Source organism: Nuphar pumila, chromosome 6 (genome assembly GCF_984573655.1).
Source record: "Nuphar pumila chromosome 6, dmNupPumi1.hap1.1, whole genome shotgun sequence".
NCBI lineage: Eukaryota > Viridiplantae > Streptophyta > Magnoliopsida > Nymphaeales > Nymphaeaceae > Nuphar > Nuphar pumila.
Genome location: NC_143254.1, coordinates 101740766 through 101765922, shown reverse-complemented (window position 1 = coordinate 101765922; position 25157 = coordinate 101740766). Strand labels below are relative to the sequence as shown.

The window sequence follows — 25157 nt, the reverse complement described above, 5'->3', positions numbered from 1 at the left end:
GCGCTCCCATCATGCAGAGGGCCCCGGCAGCACAACGGGCCGAGAAGCACCTCAGTCAGATCCTTCGCCACAAGGTCAACTACTTGGGGCAAGCGAAGAAATACTTGGTGCAGTGGGAGGAAACAACGGAACCAACGTGGGAGCCTGCATTTCGAATGAACAGCCGCTACCCGGCTGAAGTCAGGGCTTACCACGAAACAGATGGCGCCGAGGACGGCGCATGATTTGAAGGGGGGAGCATGTTCCCTTGCGACTTACAGTGTACAGTTGCGCTAGAGTCTGTTTTGCTTTTGTTGAGTCTGATGTAAGCTGCCCGGTTCAGGTGAATCAATACCCCGAAGGGGCAGCCCGTATACTTGAACTGTAATAGCCTGCGGGCAAAATTGTGAATGAATTAAATGCGTTGAGCTTTCTTTTGTTCACCCTCGTTGTGATTGCTTCTTGTGATTGCAACTTCTCTCCCTCTATTCTCTCTTGCTCTCTTGCACTCTGATCATAAGCTTCCGCGACCGGCAAGCGAGCTGACGAGTAGGCTTGCGGCGGTAAGGAAGGACCGTCGCGCCGCGCTGGCCCATTGAAGGAAATAGGCCCGTGACAGAATGAGAGCTCACGTCTCTTAAATACTTATCCTGAATACATGACAATGAACTAATGCTGAACTTATTATTTAAGGGAATAAACCCTTTATTACATAAAATATCAAGAAAGGTAGATTTGCAGCTTGTGCTACAATAAAACATCATTATTGAGGACAACGTCATCTAACATTAAAACTTGAGAATGACCAACATGAGTTTCATTGAGAACGTATAACCCTCTTCATCTCTTTCCTTCAATGAAGCTCCGCTTCATCTGAATGTTCTTTACAGAGACCAAAGAAGAAGATAAAAAAATACAAGAGTTAGATTGATTAGAAAGTTGTGACACAAAAATAAGATTACACTTAAAGGCTAGGAACAAGAAACATATTTGAGAGATGAAACGGACCATGGGAAGTGTGAATGGTGGCGGTTCCCATGTGGGTAATGGAATGTGTTTTTCCATCACCGGTGACTATTTTTCCATTACCGCGAAAAGGAACTAGATTTGAGAGTTTACCAGCATCATCGATGACATGATGTGCTGCTCTTGAATCTAGAAACCAAGCACTTGGTTGTGAGGTCTAAGGAGTGGAAGAAGCTGTTCAAGTGGGCTGATCTGAACTAGTAGGCCACTAAGAACCAATAGGGAGTGTGGGCTGCTGATATTGCTCTGTTGTCCATGGTGAACCATAAAAATTTCCAATGCCATGCATGCCAACCTGGGAAAAGGCTGCACTCAAAGAGTTAATATCCTAAGTCTGTCCCAGAGAGAAGGAGGATCTAGGCCCAATAATTGCATTATAGGTTGCTGGTCGTGGACCTCTTCCCCCTGTCATACAGCTGGCATGTTGTGCAAATTGACGAAAATGCGCTGGATAAGTAACTGTAGGAGGACAGTATGTTGGAACATATCTCCAATAACAATTAGAACATGAATCTCCCCGCTTTTCACACATCTGACATGTTACATTTTGACGGTTTCCATTTGGATTAGGAACATTTGGATTGGGAAGAATCCCTGCATTCTTGTTATCATACTGATTTCGACCTCTTCCACGTCCACGGTTTGAGGTGGCAGCCATCATTACCTTATAGTTCGGTTGATAGTCCTCTTTCTTAGATGAGATACCAAACTTGGATTCAAATTCAAGTAGCATGAATCTAAGTTTGTCAAAATTACCTCTTTTCTCAAGATCCGTATACCTCACCCTCACCGTAAACATGTTGTAGTCATCACCTAATCCACAAAGGGTCTGGCTGCATACATCTTTATCTGTCAGAGAACTGCCTATGGCTGCCAGTTGATCTGTAATGAACTTCACGTGATCAAGAAAATTTGCCACATTGTTGCTGCCTCTCTTCAACTATCCAAATTCAGATTTGAGGTGGTATACCTTTGGGGTAGATATCTGCTCATACCACTTATGTAATACTTCCCAAAGTTCCCTTGCAGTTACCCTTGTCGGAGTATGCAGAAGCATCTGTCTAGAAAGCATTGCCATGATGAACGTGTTAAATTGTATCTCTATATTTGTATATATATATATATATATATATATATATATATATATATATAAAGAGATACATGTACATATATGTATGATACATATATGTATATGTATCTATCATTATATATATATTTCACATCATGTAACCCCAAGGGTATTTTGGTATTTTCCTCTTTTTGCGCATATTCACATTAGTGAATATGTTGTACATTTTTTTTCCATTTTTCCTTTTCTTTTTTTCTTTCTTTTCTTTTCCTTCTTGTTGACTTAGTCAACTCTTGGAGGGGGTCCAACACTATACGTTGGACCCCTCCAACGGTTAGATTTCTAACCGTTGGAGGGGCTCCAACGTGGGAGCCCCTCCAAGGGTCCCTCTTTAGTATAAATAGGGGTGAACCCCCCTCATAAATGTATCCAATGCTTCAATTTGTTCAATAAAATTCTTTATATTTTGGCATTTGTGTTCTTCATTTGTGCCTTGGGTACATTTTTGTTCTAAGTGTGCTTGTGCTTTTGTGCACATATTCCTTCGTGAAGGTGGTGCTTGTTTTGCACATTATCTCTTTTGAGATATTTTTACATGGTATCAGAGCAAGGTTGAAGATTAAAGATCATGTGATTCTTCGTATTTGCAAGTGCCTCGAAAAACGTGCCTTTGGTTTCTTGGTGGAAGGCGTGGGGGCTTTTCTTCCTTCATTATTTTGGAAGGATTTTTCGTCAATTAAGATTTTAAAGTCCTTTTGTGGTATGTATTTTTTCTTCACTTTTCCCTCTCTAATGGGTGAAAAAGAGTCTCATTTTTTCACTTGGTTTTAAGTTAAATAGCTTCAACTACCATGTTTGGGCCGGGAACATGGAGACTCATATTAAAAGGAAAGGTCTTTGAGGATACGTCAAAGGAACCATTCTGGAACCCGAACTTAAGATCACCATCATGGAGAGGGGTGAAATCAAAGTTCTTGATGGTGAAGAGAGGGAAAAAGCCTTTGAAGAATACAATAAAAGACATGAAGAATGGGAGATGAAGAACTACAAAATTCTTTCATGGTTCTTTTCTTTCGTTGAAACGAAAATAAATGCCAATATTTTGAAATTCAAGAAATCTTTTCAAGTATGGAAGTATCTTGAAAGAATGTATACTTCAAGAGATTTGTCCCATAAATATTATCTTCAAAAGAAGGCGTTAACTCTTCAACAAGGTGAAATGTTCGTTAGAGAGTACTTTGCGGAGTTATCCACGATTTGGGATGAACTTGCTCTCCAAGAACCTAAATGGAGTGGAGAGGCAATTGAATTGAGAGCCAAACAATTAGAAGATGATCACTTCAACTTTTTAAATGGGCTTAGACTCGAGTTCGAACAAACTAGGTCTTCTCTTTTGTCTTCTTTTTCTTCTCCTCCATTGAAAGATGTGCTTACCAAACTGAGTGGAGGAAAAACTAGATTGAGAATGAATAAAACCAATCTAAGTGTGTGGTTTCTTCTAAGGATGAGGATGAAGATGAGGATGAGGGTGCTTATGCCGTCTCAAGACCGGAGAATAATGTCAAAACATATAAACCCCCTCACTTCGACAAAAGTCAAGGAGGAAGAGAAAATGGTGGGCATTATGGAGGAAGAGATTATAGTAAGATCATATGCCACTTTTGCAAAGAACCGAGACATATTAAATCAGTATGTCCTAAATAGAAAAAGATGGTGGCTATGTCTACAACTTTCCAACCAACCAAAGAGGAAGAACCTTCAACTTCCAACAATGCTACTTTGTCTCTAAATCAAATCATGGAAGCTCTTCAACCTCTCCTCAAGGGATCCGTTTTCGGAGCTGCCATGACCACCTTCTCTCCTCTCGGTAAGACTTTTTGGCTCTTAGACTTGGGTGCATCCTTTCATATGACTCCAAATGTTTTTGCTCTTTCTAAATACTCAAAAAAAAATCCACCTTCCTTTGTCTCTACCGCGGATGGGGCTTCTCTTGAAATAAAAGGAATTGGAGATTTTGAAAGACAAGATTTTTTTATTCCTAAAGTTAGATTTATTCCCAAACTAAATTTAAATTTGCTTTCCGTCTCTCAACTATCGGATCATGGGTGTGATATTAAGTTCTCATCAAATAAATGTTGGATACAGGATCGCCGGTCCAGAAAGTTGATTGGGGAAGGCTCTAGGAAGGAAAATCTATACTTTATGGAATTTTTTCAAATTCCAAAACAATCTTTTTGTAATGTTGCCCAACATAAAAATATAAATGTTTGGCACAAACGCCTTGGGCATCCAAATATTGCCAAGCTCTCTCATTTACATTTTGCTAAAACTTTATGTAAAAACAATTTCAATTGTAATGATTGTATTTTTGGAAAAATGAAAAGCTTACCTTTTGGACAAAGAACTATGTTTTCATTTAAGCCTTTTGAAATTGTGCATTCGGATGTATTGGGACCGGCAACCGTAGTGTCTAAGGGAGTTTTTTCATATTATGTTATTTATGTTGATGATTTCTCAAGATATAGTTGGATTTACTTCCTCAAACATAAACATGAAGTTTTCTCTACCTTTAAGTTTTTTCATATGATGATACAAAATCAATTCAATAGTAAATTACAAATCTTTAGAACCGATTCCGGGGGAGAATATCTTTCAAATGATTTCAAAAGTTACATTGAGAATAATGGAATTGTTCATCAAAAGTCTTGCCCAAAAACACCTCAACAAATTGGATTAGCCGAACGAAAACATAGACATATAATAGAAACTATAAGGACCTTACTTATTTCTCAAAAAATTCTAAAACGATTTTGGGCCGAAGCGGCTCTTGCATCAGTTTATCTCATAAATCGACTTCCATCCAAAAATTTGAATCAAATATCCCCTTTTGAAATCTTGTATAAAAAGGAACTCGACTACAATAGACTAAAAATTTTTGGTTGTAAGTGTTTTGTCCTCACCGACAAGAATGATAAACTATCTCCCAAAGTTATCTCTTGTGCTTTTTTGGGATATTCAAAAACACAAAAAAGATTTAGGTGTTATGATATTAAAAATGACAAACTATATGTTTCAAGAAACGTAACATTTTTAGAAAGTATGAGTGGTTTTGAAGAACATAAAACTCATGAAGATAATGTCGATTACTCTTTTTTGTTTGAGTTATTATCTAGGAACGAAGATTTTTTTAGCGATGATGAATTAAATGAGGATGAGGACATAAGTATAAGTACTCCACAAACCATCCAACATGAAGAAGAAATAATAGTTGAACCAATTACCTATTCACATAGAGATAAAAGTACCTTTAGAAGTGCAATAGAGAAGTATAGTGATCCTAGTGAATCTTCCAACCACTCTCGAAAAACCGAAAGATCTAGGAAAAATCCTTCTAGATTTATATCATATGAGTCTTTTTCTCCAAAACATAGGGCATGTCTTAGTGCCATTCACTTATATCAAGAGCCTAGGAATTTTGAAGAAGCTAAAAAAATGATAAAATGGAGGGACGCCATGGATAATGAACTTAGAGCCCTCAACAAAGCCAAAACTTGGATCTTTCAATATCTTCCAAAAGGAAAAAAATCAATAGGATGTAGATGAGTTTTTAAAGTCAAAACCAAGAGTGATGGTACTCTTGAAAGATATAAAACCTGCCTTGTCGCAAAAAGATATAGTCAAGAATACAATATTGATTACGAAGAAACCTTTGCTCTCGTTGCTCGGATGGTCACTGTAAAATGTTTTTTAATCACCATTGCATCTATTAAAAAATGGGACATTTACCAAATGGATGTTAAAAATGCCTTTCTAAATGGAGATCTTAATGAAAAAGTTTACATGGATGCTCCTCCTAGTATGGACGTACCGAAGGGAAAAGTCCTTCGTTTGCAAAAAAACGCTCTATGGTTTAAAACAAGCCCCTAAGGCTTGGTATGATCGATTTAATGAAGTTATGATTCAAGAAGGTTTTACTTCATGCTACACTGACACTGCTCTGTTTGTCAAAAGGTCTAATGCAGAAATTGTGATTTTATTGCTGTATGTTGATAACAGGTAGCGACATAAAAGGCATCAAAAGTATTAAAACCACTTTAAAAGAAATGTTTGAAATGTCAGACTTGGGGTATTTGACATACTTTCTTGGTATAGAGGTAGCCTACTCTCATATAGGCTATTTCTTGTCTCAAACTAAACTTGAATGTGAGATTCTTCACATATCAGGTATTTCTGATGATAACGATAAAATCTGTGAGACTCCTGAAATTGTGGGATAAAAAATGAAGATCAATGATGGGATTCCTTTAGAGGATCCTACTCCCTATCGGCAACTTGTGAGGTCTCTAATGTATCTTACCATCACAAGACCAGACATCTCGCATGCCGTGCACATTGCAAGCCAATTCCAGCATGCTCCTACATCCGTTCATATGAGCGCCGTTCTTCGAATTATCAGATACATACGGGGAACTGTAAACAAGGGAGTTTTTCTTTCCTCATCTTCTGAGCTAAATTTAATTGCGTATACTGACTCTGATTGGGGAACTATGTCACATGGGTGCGGGGATTCGGCACTTCCAAAAAATCTGGGTGCGGGGGTGCGGCAGGGGCAAAACTGTAAATATATATATATATAATTTTGAAGTTTTAACAGTTAACATTGTCATAATATCATTCATCATGCATGCAATATATCAACCTAAATATCAATCAAATAAGTAAAGCAATTACATAAATCAACCTAAATATCAATCAAATAAGTAAAGCAGAAAATAACTAAATTACATACCAAAGTATATCCTGATGATGTAATGGATCTTAATAATTTTCTTCTTCATCATCAAATGCATCATTAGAAGGAATACTGGGCTCAGCTAAATCCATGTTTGTTATGTTGAAATCATGCTCTCCCTCGAACTCACACTCTTCTGGGTTTACATCCCAAAATTTGGATGTTCCTTGTCTGCGTTACAAACCGAATTTGAAAATGTTAAATACAATACAAGTATATTTAAATGAAAAACTAAGAAATAATCAAATAACTAAGAGAGCAAATTAGTACCTGTATTTATCATTGGTTCGCGAAAGTAATCGAAGATTTGAATGTACATATACTAAATCTTCTGCACGCTTGCTGTTGAGTTTGTTTCTCTTCATGTTGTGCATTTGAGAATATGTGCTCCAATTTCTTTCACAACAAGATGAACTAGCAGACTGCGATAGCAATCTTAATGCAAGACGTTGAAGAAGAGGTGTTTCTGATCCAAATGTTGACCACCATGTGATAGGATCTATATTATCTTCTTCTCTCGCAGATAATGTCGGTCCATATAATCTCGAAGATGAAAATTTTTCAAACTCTTGTGTGACTTGATGTAGAAGATATGCTTTTGAAAAAAGTCTTGTCATACATATATTTCTATGTCTTGATAGCTCTGAGTCTAAATTTGGAGGGACACGACCAATACCACCAACCCACCACTTATTTGCATAATATTTTGGATTAAGAGAATGTGCCATGCAATGCAAAGGAGTGTTGCTCTTATCCCATCTTCTGAATAAAATTGAATGAATATGATTAAAAAAATCTGAATCATCTAATGCAAGATTTTTTTTCATGCTTGAAAACTATAGCTTGTATTTTTTCAATCATATTATCCCACATTTCATAAACTCTGTGAAGCATAGGCTCATCCTTATCAACTTCTCTTAACATTTCTCAAATAGGTTGCGTAAATTGAAGGAAGTATACCACTCTGTCCCAAAACTCATCATCAAGAATGAATTTTTTAATTTCTTGAGCCTTGATATCATCATCAGTACGATAGAATGTCCAATTTCAACAGTCACCATGTTAATCAAAGCATTCTTCACTCTTTTAATCCTCTTCACCATCACAATAATGAACGCAAAACGTGTTTCAGCGACCTTCAACAATTTCAAGTCAGAATGCCTATTAAATATAGCATTAGCACGATGGTGGTTAACAAAATTCCTAATGCTTTTGACATTTTTTTCTAAATTTTCAATCCATGAACATAAAGCATATGCTTGCGAATTTTCTTCTTCTTTGAGGTTGCAAATGCTCTTTAGGCCCAGATTTAAGTTGTGTGCTACACAGGGAGTCCAAAAAATATGAGGGTACTCACTCTCCAAACTCAACGCTGCACTTTTACAACTGGAGCGTTGTCTGTAATGATTTGTACCACTTTCTGATCACCCACTTCTTTTATGAGTTCTATAAACAATCCTTTCAAATACTCTGCATTTTTATATTCCCCAGATGCATCAACTGCTTTCAAGAATATTGGGTCACTAAGCGAACAAGCAATGAAATTGGTCAGTGGACGCCTTTGAATATCTGTTCATCCATCAGACACAATAGAAACTTCATTTTGCTCTCATGAATATTTTTTAATCTCTAACAACCTATCCACATTTGCCCTCTCTTCTGCAAGAAGTGTGGTTCGTATTTTTTCTGAACTTGGAGGCACATAACCACTCAAATTACAATTTGCCAAGGATGTTACTAAATCCTCCCAATAAGGATTTCTAGCCACATTAAATGGGAGTGAACCAAAATAAAAATACCTCGCAACTTATCTATCCAATTCTTCTCTTCCATATGTATTAAATGCTGCTTGTATCGTTCCTTTACCTCCTACATTAACTTTTTTTTTTCAGCATCTTCTTGGTGGCTTGCAAATGGCACACTAACTGCACAAGAATCAACCATTGCCTTTCGCTTTTCATATTCGTCTTGTATTTTCTTGTATTGTCTTCGCATTGCCTCATCAACTTTTCTACATCCTGAGATGCCATGTCCAGGTATCTTTAACAAATGAACCTTCACTCTTGTGTAAGACCCAACAAAATCTCTTTCGCTGAGCTTGCATCAAAATCTCTTATTTCCACCACCTCCTTCTCCAGATTTTGCAAGTTTATCTACATGTACCCATAGTGGGCCCACATCATCAATCCCACTGCAACTATCAGCAAAACTAGCAGCAGAACTCACATGTTGGGATGAGCATGAGGGAGTAGGGGGGGGGGGGCTCAGCCCCTCCCCTGCCGACCCAACGAGAGAGCGAGAGGGTGGAGCCCCCCCTGCCGACCCAACAAGAGAGCGAGAGGGGGGGGTCGACCCCTCCCTTGAAATTAAAGGGAGCAGGGTGGGGGGCTCGGCCCCTCCCCTGCCAAAAACAGGGAGGGGCTCAACCCCTCCCTTGACGAAAATAGAGGGAGCAGGGGGTGCTCAGCCCCTCCTCTGTCGACCCAATAAGAGAGCGAGAGGGGGGGCTCGTCCCCTCCCCTGCCGAAAACAGAGGGAGCAGGGGGGCTCAACCCCTCCCCTGTCGACCCAACAAGAGAGCGAGAGGGGGGAGGGGCTCAACCCCTCCCCTGCAGACCCAAAAAGAGAGCGAGAGGGTGCGCTCAGCCCCTCCCGTGCCGAAAACAGGGAGGGGCTCGACCCCTCCCCTGCTGACCCAACAAGAGAGCGAGAAGGGAAGGGGGGGGCTTGGCCCCTCACCTGCTGAAAACAGAGGGAGCGAGAGGGGAGGGCTCGCCCCCTCCCCTGCTGACCCAACAAGAGAGCGAGAGGGCGCAGGGGGGGGCTCGGCTCCTCCCCTGCCGACATAAGAAGAGAGTGAGAGAGGGTACATACCTGCGAAAGGAGAGGATAAGCCTAGGAGGTGGAGCTGGGGCGTCGATAGGAGAGAGCTCGAGCTGAGGGGGAGAGGAGAGATTAGGGGCAATTTTTTTTGCCCTAATCCTCATTTTCATTGGGGATTTTTTTTAACGCCGAAAAGTGGGCAAAAATGACCCTGGGTGCGTTGACTGCATCCAGGGTCGTGTTGACTGCACCCGGTGCCACACGTGCACCCGCGTCGCGTGGACGCGGGTGCGGCACCTATTTTGCCGAGTCCCTGTGACTTAGTTGGGGAGGTGACCCAAATAATCGTCACTCCACTACAGGTATTTGTATTTTTTTAGGTGAATCCTTGATCTCATGGAGATGTAAGAAACAACAGAAGGTGTCTCTATCATCTATCGAAGCAGAATATCGAGCGATGACTTCTACAACCATGAAAATTGTATGGATTCATCAACTGCCCCAAGACATGGGGATTCAGGTTCAAGGACCCACAAAGTTATGTTGTGATAATAAAAGTGCAATCTACATTGCTAAAAATCACACGTTCCATGAACGCACAAAGCATATTGAGATGGACTGCCACTACGTTAGGGAAGCATATTTGCAAAAGGTTATAGATCTTCCTTACGTGACCTCAGAGTATCAGTTGGCAGATTTCTTCACCAAGGCGCTTTGCTCTCCAAGATTCAACTTTCTTCTCGGCAAACTCTCGGTCATTGTGCCCTAAGTTTGAGGGAGTGTGTTAAATTGTATCTCTATTTTTGTATATATATATATATATATATATATATATATATAAAGAGAGATACATATATGTATGATACATATATGTATATGTATCTATCGTTATATATATATATATATATATATATATATATATATATATATATATATATATATATATATTTCACATCATGTAACCCCCAAGGGTATTTCAATATTTTCCTCTTTTTGCGCATATTCACATTAGTGAATATGTTGTACATTTCTTTTCCATTTTTCCTTTTCTTTTTTTCTTTCTTTTCTTTTCCTTCTTGTTGACTTAGTCAACTCTTGGAGGGGGTCCAACACTAGACGTTGGACCCCTCCAATGGTTAGATTTCTAACCGTTGGAGGGGCTCCAACGTCTAGTGGAAGCCCCTCCAAGGGTCCCTCTTTAGTATAAATAGGGGTGAACCCCCCTCATAAATGTATTCAATGCTTGGTGCATTGTTCTCCAATTTGTTCAATAAAATTCTTTATATTTTGGCATTTGTATTCTTCATTTGTGCCTTGGGTACATTTTTGTTCTAAGTGTTCTTGTGCCTTTGTGTACATATTCCTTCTTGAAGGTGGTGCTTCTTTTGCACATTATCTCTTTTGAGATATTTTTACAGAACGTCACTACCATTTGATCATTCTTGAATCACATGGTATGATCTGGGTTCTTAACATAGACCATCTAATCAGAATAACCATATTTCGCTCCCTCCTTTTCCTTTTCTTTTGATTTTTCTTTAGTAACCGGCACAAATTCCAAGGGTGCAGCTGTAGGTCTATCGAGGTGTCCCATCAAGTCGTGACTGCAAATGAATGGAATAATATGCTTTTTCCACGTTATGAAATTGGTTTCATCCAACTTTTCAAAAACAAGTTGGTTGAGAAAAGAAGGGAATGAGAAGAAGACATTTGGAAGAAGATGAGATAACTGCTAAGACATAAAATCGATTTTAGAATCTGAAATATGGAAATCGATTTGAGTTTAGAATCTCAAATATCAAGGAAAAACTCTTCACAGGTTCTTTTTTGAACCTGCGGATCTTGGAGAGGGTGTGTAGTCTAACGACTACTCAATATCCACCAAATGAAAAAATAATTTTAGTTGGTTTTGGGACAAAAAACGTGAATAGGAAAAAATAAAAGGAAGGGCTCTCACGTTATGATAAGGGAGAGGTGAATCAGATCTGTATAGAATATCAAGAGTTTAATGTCAATCAATGAAGAATTCAGATCGAAGAATACAAAAGATTTGGAATGAATAAAAGAAAGAGGATTTGAGCAAAATTCAGCAGATTTGATTCAACGTGATCAAATCTGACTGTATGTGATCCAAACTGATTTTATGTTGTCAGATCTGACTTAAATAGAAAAGAAAAAAGAAAAAAGAAAAAAGAAAAAAGAAAAAAGAAAAAAGAAAAAAGAAAAAAGAAAAAAGAGATTTGATAAAGGGAAGGAAAAGAAAACAAGATCTGTTCTAGCGTGATCAGATTAGTTTGAGAAAGAGAAAAGGAAAAAAAAAACAAGATCTGATCTATTGTGATCAGATTTGACTTAGAAAGAAAAAGCGATAAGAAGGACCACGACTTGATGTTACTACCTCGATCCGCTCTGATACCATGTGAAGATTGCTGCACCTCTCAGTTTGCGTGACCTGTTACATAGAAAATAGAGGGAAAAGAAAAGAAAAGAAGATGAACTGGGGTCGTGCCCTAGCTGGGACGTCCCTCTTGATTATATATTGAAGGCTGAAAACATATGAGCAATTACAAGTATACCCTTTGGTATATTGTACATTTACAATATACATAAAGGAGAAAAAACAAAGAAGCCCCTCAAACGTGAGTTCTAACAGGAACTGTGTACTATTTGCACTTTCACCAGGAGATGGAATTTATAGTAAGAAAAGTTCAGTGTCCAGTTATGGTGAAGGAGCCTTCGACTATATGAATGTCTCCATTGCACAGAATTAGAATAAGTACAGACCGCTATATGGGCCTCATGGAGGAGAATGGCCTTCTGGTATGTCTAGCTATCAGTTAGTGGACTGTCAATGTATTGTGATGTGCTTCACAGCTTCTGTATGCCAAAAACGATGTGTTGTGGATAAGGGATAAGTTGGGGAGATTGATTGTCAGTTAGATCTGGTTCTTAGTTTGTTTTTTGCAACTCAAATTGTCGATTCTTTGTTTTCAACACCATAACTCACTGCCTTGAGTTATTACCCATATAGCACGAAAAGTACCCTTTAGCTAACTCCTTGTCAGTTTCTCTAATCAGTCATTGCTGTGGGCAAATATGAACGATGCATTCAGAATCAAGATACTAGCTTGCTGCTTGCTGTTGTCATGTCTGGGTGAAATGCTTCAATAAGCATACAAAAAACCATTTTCTAACTTTTTTCATGCTTGTTCTTCATTTCAGCTTTGTTGTACATGTACCTATTAAAATATTTGAACCTATGACATCTAGCTGTTGAGCTTTCTGATGCTATTAAACTGGTCTACACTGAAGAACTGGCACTATTGTAATGTTATATCTATGAAGCTGGTATTGCCCAATGTTCCAGAAAGTAAGAGGGCTTTCCTATTACCATAGAGAGGTCTATAGGAGTATGAAGATTGTCGTTGCCAGCTTGATCTTCTTGCTGCCAAGATGATGCATGAATAATCTTCCAGAGTTGATGATTTTTCCCCAACTGCTTTTTGATTTTCAGTTGTTTTAAACGCTTCTCCATCCAAACAATATTTTGGCCTTTATGTTTTTAAGGACAAGAAACCTAATCGACATTTATGTTGTTTATAAAGAACAAAAAACATACAACCAAATACAGCCTAAACATGCCTTTGGAAATGTTCCGATTTGAAGTTTAACTCAAATGTGCCGCATATTAACCATTGCAATCTTGATCATTATAGTCATTTTAGCTTATTTTGTTCCTTCAATGCACAACTCATAGGCTTAGACTTTTATTTTCTCTACTTGTTGAGGAAGATAGAAATAATTATGAATGTCTGAGTTTTACCTGAGATGTTAGTTAAGCAATGTGAGATTAGATTATGCTGTTATCTTCAAGCATCTTCTGTCTCATAATCCATTTCTAATGGAATTTTCAGCTGACGGTGAGGAGTCAAGTCATGTGACTTCATTTGGTTCTGTCATTTCACCGAGCTCCTCTGATCATGCTATTGCTGAAATTTCTTCTAGTGCCATGGAAGAGGATCCAATCATAAGGCTGCCCTTTGCTGTGGTTGATGAAATAGCTGATGAATCGCCAGCTGCTGAAGATGGAATTCAACTTGGTGACCAGATATTGAAGTTTGGGAATGTGGAAAGTGGTGGTGAATTATTGCTTCCAAGACTTGCTTCTGAAGCTCAATCAAACCAGGGTAATGCAATACCATTGATCATCATGCGGCATGGGGCCCTTGTCAATTTGACTGTAACACCTAGACCATGGCATGGGCGTGGCTTGTTGGGGTAGGTTCTTTAGGTTATCTCCATTATTATTACTATTATTATTATTATTGTTATTATTATTTTCATGTGCAAGGTTTACTAATGATTACAATGATCAAATATTCAAGAAGTCCCAATCTGTTTTAACTGATTCTCTCACCTTCATATTTCGTATTTATAATCAAACTTATTGCTGGACTTTTCATGAATTTTCTAATGCTTAGTAGGATTCTTTACTCATTCCCGTAATATGGGATGTAAACTAGAATCTAAAGATATGTCCACCAATTCATTTAAGAACTTCTGGATACTGTCCTTTGTGTTATATATTACGTGCAGTTGTCTATTTACCATTTTTTGTACTTTGTGTTTTATATAAATTACTTCAGTTGTATGCTTGCCATTTGTTGTTCTAGCCACAGTATTGCCTTGATCAGATAAATGAGTTGACCACGGATTTGAACCATCCTTCTTGTTGCATGTTTCATGTTTTTTTTCTCATGTCTGTTATGCAATTTTATTTTTCCTTTTTTTGTGCGAAATGGCTTCTATGCAGTCGGAATTTTGGCATCTGCTACTTAAGGAAAGGGTCCTTGACAGGTCAACCAAGGATCCAGTAAACTGCATGTTTTAGAAAATGTGGTCAAATTTTGGTGCATTTGTTAAATAATAAAGATCACGTGTTTTCTTAGTTTGGATCTATGTGCTTGAGTTTGTCTTCTAAATCTCCTTTTGTATTTCTACTATTTTTTTGTCTATTTTGATATTATTAGTAAACAAGTCTAATTTCTGACCTTTTCTATATGGCAACAGTGATTATCTCAAATGAGTTTGTTTTGGAGGTTAAATAAAAATGTATTGATATGTCTAATCTTCTTCATAATTAATTTACAAAAGTATCATGTTTCGTTATTTTGACTATAAAATTGTTTTGCCAGATTTTAAACATGCAGATTTGAGAAATAATGTTGTATGTATATTAGTAAACTTTTAAAATTTGCTATCTAACAAATCAGAGTTCTGGTATGTAGAGCAGAATTTTGATTTTGCCTTTTTTCTCACATATAAGATGACATGTTTGTGATATTATAGGTTCCTGAGAAGAAACACCATGAAAAAATCACATAAACCAATAAATTGCATTAGATATTATTATTAAAAAGGATGGAGTTTTCTAGGTCACCAGCCATCCACATGCTATGCTGATATAGATAAATTTATTCCATGTTATTCTATAGAATACTACCTTTGGAAGATGCCTGGAAGAGTTATTTAACATTGTCCTTGCAACCACTTAAGTATGAATTAAGGTAGAGATAGTTCTTATAGCTAATGTAAGTTGTTAAGTGTTTACTCCTCTTCTCTTGCTATTGCTCTCCCAATTTCCACATGATATCTGGACACTTGTGATCATCAGCTTTTCTCATGCATCTTTTTGTGCTAGAAAGTGCTCTTCATCTCAAGTTTATCAGGAACAGAAGTGGAATTAAGAGGCAATGCTTTTCAAAGTTCATGTGGAGTGGGAACTGAGAAGGCAATATGTAACGACCCTAATTCATCCCCGTTGAAAAGTGTTTTTTTTTAAACAATTGCGAAAACCGAAACCCAAGGATTCAGGGCCTCACAGACTTAACAACATTCCAAACCACAAGGTATCTTTACATTGAACCAACCAATCAAAACAACTAACTCAAAGTCTAAGAACAAAATTAAATTAAAGTTTAAAATCATAGAGCCACACCGTGCAAGAATAACAGAAGTTACGCAGTCTCGTAGGCTCCCTGTGGTAGTCGTCCTCATCACTGAGCTCCAGATCCTGTGAAAAACATAGGGAGTACTGGGTAAGAATCAAAGATTCTTTTTACGAATTTATCTAAAAATCCAAATAAGCAAGAAAAAACATAAATCAAATTCATGCAAGTTTTCAGAGGAACATAACTACAACAATCTCATAATTCAATTACCATTCAAGTATTTAAAAGCAATTATCATGCAATAACAATATCTCACATAAAACAGAACAAGTAAGAATGCATGAACTAATGCAAAACAATAAATATGCATGATTACAATGGACATGCATGAACGATTTATTAAGTTATTATTAGAATTCTCTTTTGCATGCATGTCCCTATTAAATGCACACAAGTTTAGTTTCACTTTTCATTAAAACCCGCGGATACTCAAAACGGGCACTAAAAATTCTCGAAGTTCAAGATAAGTTTATAATTATAGCTTAACACATAATTTATATTTTATTACTGGGTTTCACATTTGTTCCTCTACCGTTATCAGGAATCAACACCATCCATCAGAACATTAAAAATCAACATTTAATGTCGAGATACCAGGGAAATCAACATCCACTGATGCTACTTTCTTGGTATACCAATAACACAATTATGTCATAACACCACTTCCAGGCAAAGTGACTGAAAACTCTCTAAAACTATGGCCGGGAGGCGAACCACCATATCGGGTTCAGGGGCACAATCGCACACAGAGTTTTAGTATTCTCACGGTTTTCCCAAAACTATTATCCAGGATTTCCACACTGAAGAAGGGACCTCCAAGAAAAAAATCATTAATTACACTGTTTATCTTTTTTATCTTTTTAACAAGAGTCAAATTCTTTACAAAAAAAATCGTTTTGCAAATCAATATGCAAAACATAACACGAGACCTTGGCCCGTTACAAATCTACAGTGCAATTAATTTAGAATGCTAATAATTTCAAAAGTGAATTTTACAATGCATAACACTAATTTTGGAGCTATAGATGCTTTTGGCGCACATGGCCTACAATGGTTCACATTCGACCATCGATGCATCTTAAGCAAAATTCTCAATGAACATGTACACACACAACTATTGAAACATATCCACAATGTACATTCATTCACACATAATCAAGAATGTACATATAAAATAATTTACATATGCATATGAACAGTTACATTTTACTTTCATGATTCATCTCATGCATAACATCTAAACATGCAGATGATCATGTTAATGCAACATTAAAATAACTTCAGAAATTACGTGTTCATGATATGTGACTTTATGCCAACATAATATTCAATTTAATGAGCATACATAACCAATAAACACCTTTGCCAATTCGGGCATGATCGAGATACAGAACATAACTACCGAGCCAAAGCTATGCTGACCCCATACATGGGACAACACTAGCATGCTATGGACAGCATGGTTCTCATGCATAAACATGCAGCCAATGGTGGTGGACAACAGAAAATATTGTGTATAAATGTGCAACATTGTTTTGCCCTATAACAACCCGCCAAAATAATAAATAAAACCCCTCTCACAACATTAGAATAACTCATTTGGCAGCATTAAGAAACAATTAAAATTCAGTATGCAGGAAATATTTTATCAGAGTGCTAAGATCCATTGAAAACTTATGATATCAAGGTTGTTTCGATGCCCACCCATATGGCAGACTTGAACAAAAATAAATATTTCATATGCAAGAACAAAGAAATACATGGATCTAATTTTTGATCAACACTCGATTGCCTTTACGCAATTAACATGTGTCGATATTGAACCAGTTTTGACAGCCTAACAGTGTCCAATAAAAGTTTCTGTATAACACAGTCTTGACAGCAGTTCATAACTCGATATTAAAAACTATTTAGACATGCCTAACTGCATCACTACAAACTTTGACGTCACACACTCATAATAACCTCAAAACAACTCTAATATGAACAACCATGACGATGCTGGAAAATAAATCTGCTATTACATCTTATTAAATAATTCGGGTCTCCATGCTTTTAACAGCCAACAATTTTAAGCATGTGTATAATATTTTAATGTCAGGTTTGCAAACATAATTATTCCTAGAAATCGTGTATAACGATCATAGTTTTTTTGCACACATATGAACATAGTTTTGTGGTAATTTGTATAACATAATTAGTGCTGTAAAATAAAATTATGCTGCTGCACATTATGACAGAAAATCAGCTCTGTTTTATCGTGCAATCGACTGATTTTTAGTGTTAGTAGCCATGTCTAAAAGTTGGTTTTACAAACCCTGCCACATTAGCAGCAATGTATATAAAAAAAATCAGCTTGCTGGAAATCTAACGACGGATTCACATGCACCCACCAATCCACAGATGTGGACCAAATTTGCGCGCCTACAGGAAACACCAGATCTGTCTACGTGCACAGTGGGACATATCTATCCACACGTGCGGTGGGACAGATCTGTCCACATGCGCAGTGGAACAAATTTGTCCAGATCTGTCCACATGGACAGTGCGACAGGTCTGTCCAGATCTGTCCACATGCAAAATGTGACAGATCTGTTTATATGCATGGTGGAACAGATGTGTCCACATGGACAGTAAGGCAGGTCTGTCCAGATTTGTCTACACGCAAAGTGTGACAGATCTGTCCAAATCTGTCCATATGGATAGTAGAACAGATTCAACTATTAGCACGAAATCAGAAAATTGAATACATGCTATGCTGAAAATAAATGGCTAATTTAGCATTATATATATATATATATATATATATATATATATATATATATATATATATATATATATATATATCGGTTGAAAAGAAAGGAAAAATCAACCCAAATCAACGTTATATAAATATGTATATAATCTTGTATTCAAATTCAAAATTTTTCCTTTTTTTTTCCACTAAAAACATTACATAAACTTAAATTAGGCTATTTCTCCCCGTTCGAATAGATAGAAGAACCTGTACCTTCAATCGGAGATAGAAAATGACCGAAAATATATGCCGAACGATCAGACTGGAAGGAGATCCTTCTTCTTCTTCTGTTTCCACTTTTTCTTCTTTCCTTTTCCTCTCTTCTCTTTTTCTTTCTTTCTTTTCTCTCTCTTTAGAAAGCAAAATCTAAAGAGAGGGGCGATAAAATTTTTTTTTTTGGTCTTCTAGAGAGAGGGTGACGTCCCTTCTCAAGTTTTTTACCCATTTGGCTATGAAATAAAGTTTTTCTAATGTAGAATTGTATCTCTAACCTCCTATTTCCTTTTTAACTATTTTTTATCCATTTGGTATTTAATTTTGTTTTACTATTTTACTTTAACCCCATTTGGGCTCTTCTAGAATCCCTACATATTAGGTAGAGTTCCACAAATGTAGAACTCTGCCATACCAAAAATAAAATTTTGGAATTAATTAATTTTTAACAATTAATTAATTAATTAATATTATTTATTAAATAATAACTTTTTAGTAAGTTTCAGAGGGTATGTCACCCCTCTGGGAGTTTTTTCAACATGAATTTTAACTCGATTTAATCTTTATATTGAATTTGAAACTTTAAATTGGTTGAAATTTGATTTCGAATCTGGATTCGGATCCAAGATCCAAATCCATACCCAATATCCATATGAATCTCAAACTGAATCGGATCTTAATTAGTACGAGTCTTGGATTGGGTCCAGATCCATATTAAGTTGGGTCAAATGGATCGGATCATATCCGATCAAATCCAGAACCGATCACATTGACGCGGGTCATTTTTTGAAAAATGAGATTTTTTAGCCACCCGTAGCTCGAATTCAGAAAAACAAAATATCAATGTTTTTAGAATTTCGAGACGCATCTAATGATATATTACCTGAATTTTGCCTCTAAATTTTGCCCGAATTTAACCCAAATTTTGCTCAATTTTAAAGGTCAAAAATAAAAAGTTTTACCAAATCTTAATTGGCTTGTTTAGGTCTAGTCAATGGGTCTTGGGCCAAGCCCCGACTCATCTGACTCCATCTAAAATCGAGGATTTCTATAGACTTTACAAAACACTTAGCCAAATTTTATGAAGTCTCAAAATTTAATGTTATAGAAAAACACACGATATTATACAATAAGAGCAGCTTAGGATAATGATTAGGATTAGGAAGTCTTAGATTTTAGAATTGAAAAGAATCAAAATTATGATATTGCCGTAATAATCCACGACTTTTTCTTAAATTCTTATCCACATGAAAAGGTCTGCAGTAAAATAATATTCATTAGAACTTAAGATTTTTTTTCTTTTTCCTGTGCATTTACAAAATAGTTTAAAAGACGAAATATAAATTGTTTTCATGTCTTAAATTGGTTTCAAATTAGAACTGCTGATAGAATTAGTAGTAAGTAGCAAGTAACAAATGAGATTTATCATGAGGTCAATGAATTGCATGCATATGAATACAAATGATATATATATATATATAGATAGATAGATAGATAGATAGATAGATAGATAGATAGAGAGAGAGAGAGACTCTTGATTTAAATGTACATATTATATACTTATAAATGAATTAGATGTAAATGCTTACTTGACTTAGCAAAAATTGAAAATGTCAGATTTATGTTTACAATCATCCACGGATACAACATAATCTAGAAAACAACCTTTTGAAGTGATAGGAGCAGGTCTCTGTATGTCACTATGAACTATTTCAAATGGACAAGTAAGCAATTCTCTTGAGAAAAAAAGGTAATGGATCAATTTTCCCATCATACAATCATCACACTTTAATTGCATCACTTGATGTACAAAAGCCTTCCAAAGGAGGAAAATAATAAAACCTATGACTATGCGTGATCTGGTCTTTTGTGCCACAACAAACTTAACCAATCTACTTTCCTGATTGGTTATTCTGCATTCAACAACCAGTAAAAAAAAATATACATTGCATCCATGATCAGACCACTGAAAGAATGAGAGAAGATTTAGATTCAATTAGGAGCATGTCTGACCTTTGTTACAAGAAAGTCATTTTAGATTACCTATCTTTTTTACTTCCGTCAACAAAACTTAGAGGTGAGAGTAGGACAAATTATACAGTCCAATAATAAGTAATATAAGTCATATGGAAAAATGCTCCTGACTTTAGGAACCAGGAGGACAAAGAGGTAGTTTAGGGTGAACTGGGAGAGGACTCTGATGTAGCAATAGGACCAACAGGGCCAGATGGTACATATTGGAGTTGCTGTAACCATTAGAAAGTATTTGATTTCTGGTCATCGGGGGAGTTCATGTTGTGGAATTCCCATTGGATGTTGATGCTCATGCATGCTCAAGGGAACATATGATAAGTAGCAATGTCATCATGAGCTACTGCAGTTGAAGAGATGTTATTTATTGGACTTCTTTTGGGACAATTTTATTTCATGTATCACATTACTATAATCACAACTTCTATTATGTTCTGAGGTTCCTCTTGTAGGTGAAGGAATTTAATATGCAGATTTAGTTGGAGCACTAAAATGTGCAGTTGCAAGGATTGAGTCCCGTGATATGCCTCTATCTATCTAATACATTCAACACTTTTAGTTTTATAACACTTGGTTCTATCAGCATTTCATGTATAAGGGAAAGGGATGCTCTGAAGTTCACATTTTTGTCTCAGACACTTTAAACATTTAAAGATTTGTTCCTCATTTATCTGCTACTGTCCGAGAGCTATATTGTCTAGGCTATCCTATTTGTAAATTTGGTATCTTGATGCAATATTGAAGAAGAAAGAAGGAGGTGAACATAGTTGTAGCAGTCGGTTGGTTGGCCTCTAAAGTTCCTCAAGTGAGAGACGTCACCTCGTGATTCTCATTAATATAATGAAGCCTTAATGTGGACTGATTACAAACATCTATAAATAAAAACAAATGATACTCTAGATTTCTCAAAGAAATTGACCATATAATCTACCCCTTTTTCTGACGATGAGGAACCCTCCCCGAAGTAAGGAAAACCCTGGGTGGGGGCGGCCCATGACCACCCTGCATTACGTGGCCCACCTCTGAAAGCTCCACACTCGTGTGCCAGCGGGGTTTGATCCGACGCCTTCATCTCAGCACCCTCACAACCACCCTGCTGGCCATGCGGATGTATGATCTACTTAATCCTATTATCTACAACAAAATCTTACCATTATTCAGTAATTTCAATACTATCAAATTCCTTGGCCAACCATTAAAGCTAAATTAGACATCAAAAAGTAGATTGCATGATTACATAAATAAGTAGTCCAAATTGGAAGTGAAAATAATCAAACACGACAAAGAAAAAGAAGAGGATCACAAGAGGAGGAAGAAGAAGAGAGAGAGAGTCTCCATTTACAAAAATTCCAAAATTGTCCTCACAATTAGTCAAGGTTGACTAGTCAACCTAGTTGGGGCTAGTCAGCTGACTAATAGGAGACCAACTAGATGGCCTGTGATTAGGTGCCTAGTTGGCCACTGAAGCACGATTTTGACTACATATGAATTATTCCACTTGCATGACTCACCACCTCAAATGGAACTTGCTATTTTCCATTCCATGGATTCCATGTGTTTGACTTATAACAAAGAGGTATCATCCACTTTGACAGAACATGTCAATGATGGGAATTTACAAAGTGATATCACTACCAAACCACTGTTCTTCCTATAGCATGATTGCTTCACTCGCAGAAGTTGCTTGAAGTGCCTACTATGCTAAGTGAGTCCCTACATTTTGTTGAGGGTGTTTTTTTTTTTCAAGAAAAAATGCAGCTCGTTGTGTCTATTATTTACGCTATGGTGGAAGCCTCTTCATCACTTATAGCTGCTAGAGTCCCACCTCTTTGATGAGGCCCTTCTTCGCATAAACATCTCTCCACTCCAGCCAATGAAAATTAATGTCAAGTATGAACAAAATGTCCTTTTTAAAAAATGACAGAAACATATTTCGTTGGAAGAAGGCTCTCAACTTAAAGGTTTAAGGTTCAGTTCATTGGTATCCACTCTTTAGAATATGCATGTACACTTTTTTTCCTGTAAAAATAACAATATTTGATTGGAAGTATAAAAAAATTACGAGATTAGATTCAGCAAGGAAACAAGAAGGGAAAGAGCGGTAACAAATGAAATAGCTCGGGGAAAATAAAAATATGATAAAAAAGAATGAAGATTGAATTAGGGTTTCACAAAAAAGCAAGAAGAATAGATATGAGGAACTAAAAAGAGAGAATATAAAGTGAGAACGTTGAAACAGAAAGCATGGTCTTTCAAGCTCGTGGTTGAGACTCAAGAATTGTATGCTTCTATGCCATATTTGTTTTGAAAGAGAAGGGAAGAACATGGATGAGGTGTTTGGGACTTCAACCTGCCTTATTCCCAAGATAGAGTCGTGTCATTCTCACTTTCCTTTATATATTGAAAAGTAAGACATTCCAGAACTGCCACTGATCAATATACAGATACAAAATTACAACATTACAATATATATGTATTTATTTATTCATTCATATTTATATATAAAACCCTAGCATAACAAGGTAACTAGACACTTAGCAGCCAACAACCATCAATCGTAGTGGCCATGGTCCCTAATAGCTGCAAAACATTCATCATGGAATTTCAAGCCTTGTGCAGTAAATATGCCAAAAAAGCGTTTTAGGATGAATAGCTAAAATTTTCAAACGGTCTGCTATTCTTAGGACGACTATTAGACCCGCTTTACCATATGGTACGGAATGTTGGGCTGCCAAGAGACATCATATTCAAAAAATGAGTGTAGCTGAGATGCGGATGCTTAGATGGATGTGTGGAAATACAATAAAAGATAAGATTCGGAACGAGGAGATACGTAAGAAGGTAGGTGTTGCACCCATTGAAAATAAGATGCGAGAAATCGTTTACGGTGGTTTGGACATATTCGGCGAAGGCCTAATGATGCTCCAGTTAGAAGGTTGGAGAAATGGGAAAATATATTAGTTAAAAGAGGTCGGGGTAGGCCTAGGAAGACTTGGATGGAGATGATAGGAAAGGATATGAATGCTTTGAACCTCACCGAGGACATGACATTGGATAGAAATGATTGGAGGAAAAGGATTCATGTGGAAGACCCAAAATGAATTTCTTTTTTGGTTCATATCGCTGACCCCAATTGTTTTGGGATGAAGGCGTAGTTGTTGTTGTTGTGGTCTGCTATTCTTAGGCTTTCCTACAATGTTCTGATGTCATGTAATGTATTCTTTCTTGACGACATTGCTTTTGCCTTTCAAAAAATGTTGTTGATTGTGCGGTTCATGCTTCAAAAACTAATAAATTAAATTGGCTTCAGATTGCCAAGTATCTGTTATGGCTATTAATAGTCAGCAGTTGCACCAGGAATTTTTATCCAAAAGATTTGATTTTGTCTTGTTAGCAGAGGGACATGGCTGTAGAGCAACAAGTGTATCTTGGACTGTCACTTTCTGAAGTGTCATTAGAATAATGCTCATTTTAGGTTTCTAGGTAATGTAATATTAGTGCATGGCCAATGATCTCATGTTCATGGCAACGAGCAATGTTTATCAACCAGAGGCAAGCTGCCCCAATGCTCATCCTTGTTTCTGACATTGATTCAGAGTGTATAGCTTAATCTTAAATGACATTCTAATTTGAGTGAAGTGGCATGTTTTCCAGTACAGGTTTTGTAACTGATTGATGGTTTCCTCAGGTGTCCTGCAGTCATTGAACATGCATCAAAATCACTAATGGTATTGTGTGCTTGTGTGGCTTATGCAGTTGCCATTTCAGAATCCTATGATCTCAGTTCTGCTGTAAAGGGACGTGGTGAACAAGCTCGCATGGGTGAGGTTGAGTTAAAACATTTCAACAGGATCATGCATCAAGTTACTGGGTTGGATTTCGAAACTTTCATAAATGATGTCATTAGTCATATCCATCATTGAAGTTTGGCATATATATATGGCAACTGGATCTCGGAAAAAAAATGAACTATCAATTTCTGGGAACTGCCTAAAGGATTGTTGTAGTTTTGTGACTTTGAGGGCTTGCATGTCATCTGCCATGAGGCATCTTAGCCCAACCAATTTCCAGTGACACTTGAATTGGGTATTTTTAATCTCTTTGGTAGTTATAAAGGATTATTCATGCAATAAATTGGTCATTAGTGGTGATTTCTGGAATAGAGGTATGGACGCCCAAATACGAATAATCTAACCTTTAGAAGGCAATTGGATCCATGTACGAGGAAGCTTGGCCACATGAGTTGTGTCAAAACACCAACCTAAAACCGGCTGTTTTGTTATTTCCTTTATTTTTTTTTCTTGAAGGAAAAATTTCAAAGCATGACAAACAAGCATGCTATATACTTTGGAAGGAAAACCTTGATATGCCATCATATCTAAATTTTAAAAGAATTTTCATAGATCACATTTAGCG

At 36.9% G+C, this 25157-nt stretch overlaps 1 protein-coding gene across 1 annotated transcript in view; it reads left to right on the top strand.

The window, feature by feature from the left end:
* Positions 1-24875, top strand: part of LOC149835439 (uncharacterized) — a 39097-nt gene extending 14222 nt beyond the window's left edge. Inside the window, exons 4-5 of the mRNA XM_090010528.1 lie at positions 13604-13967; positions 24498-24875. Of these exons, the coding sequence (XP_089866654.1) occupies positions 13604-13967; positions 24498-24519 (386 nt within the window). The 3' untranslated portion in view covers positions 24520-24875. The remainder of the gene's footprint in view (positions 1-13603; positions 13968-24497) is intronic.
* The last annotated feature ends 282 nt before the right edge of the window (positions 24876-25157 follow it).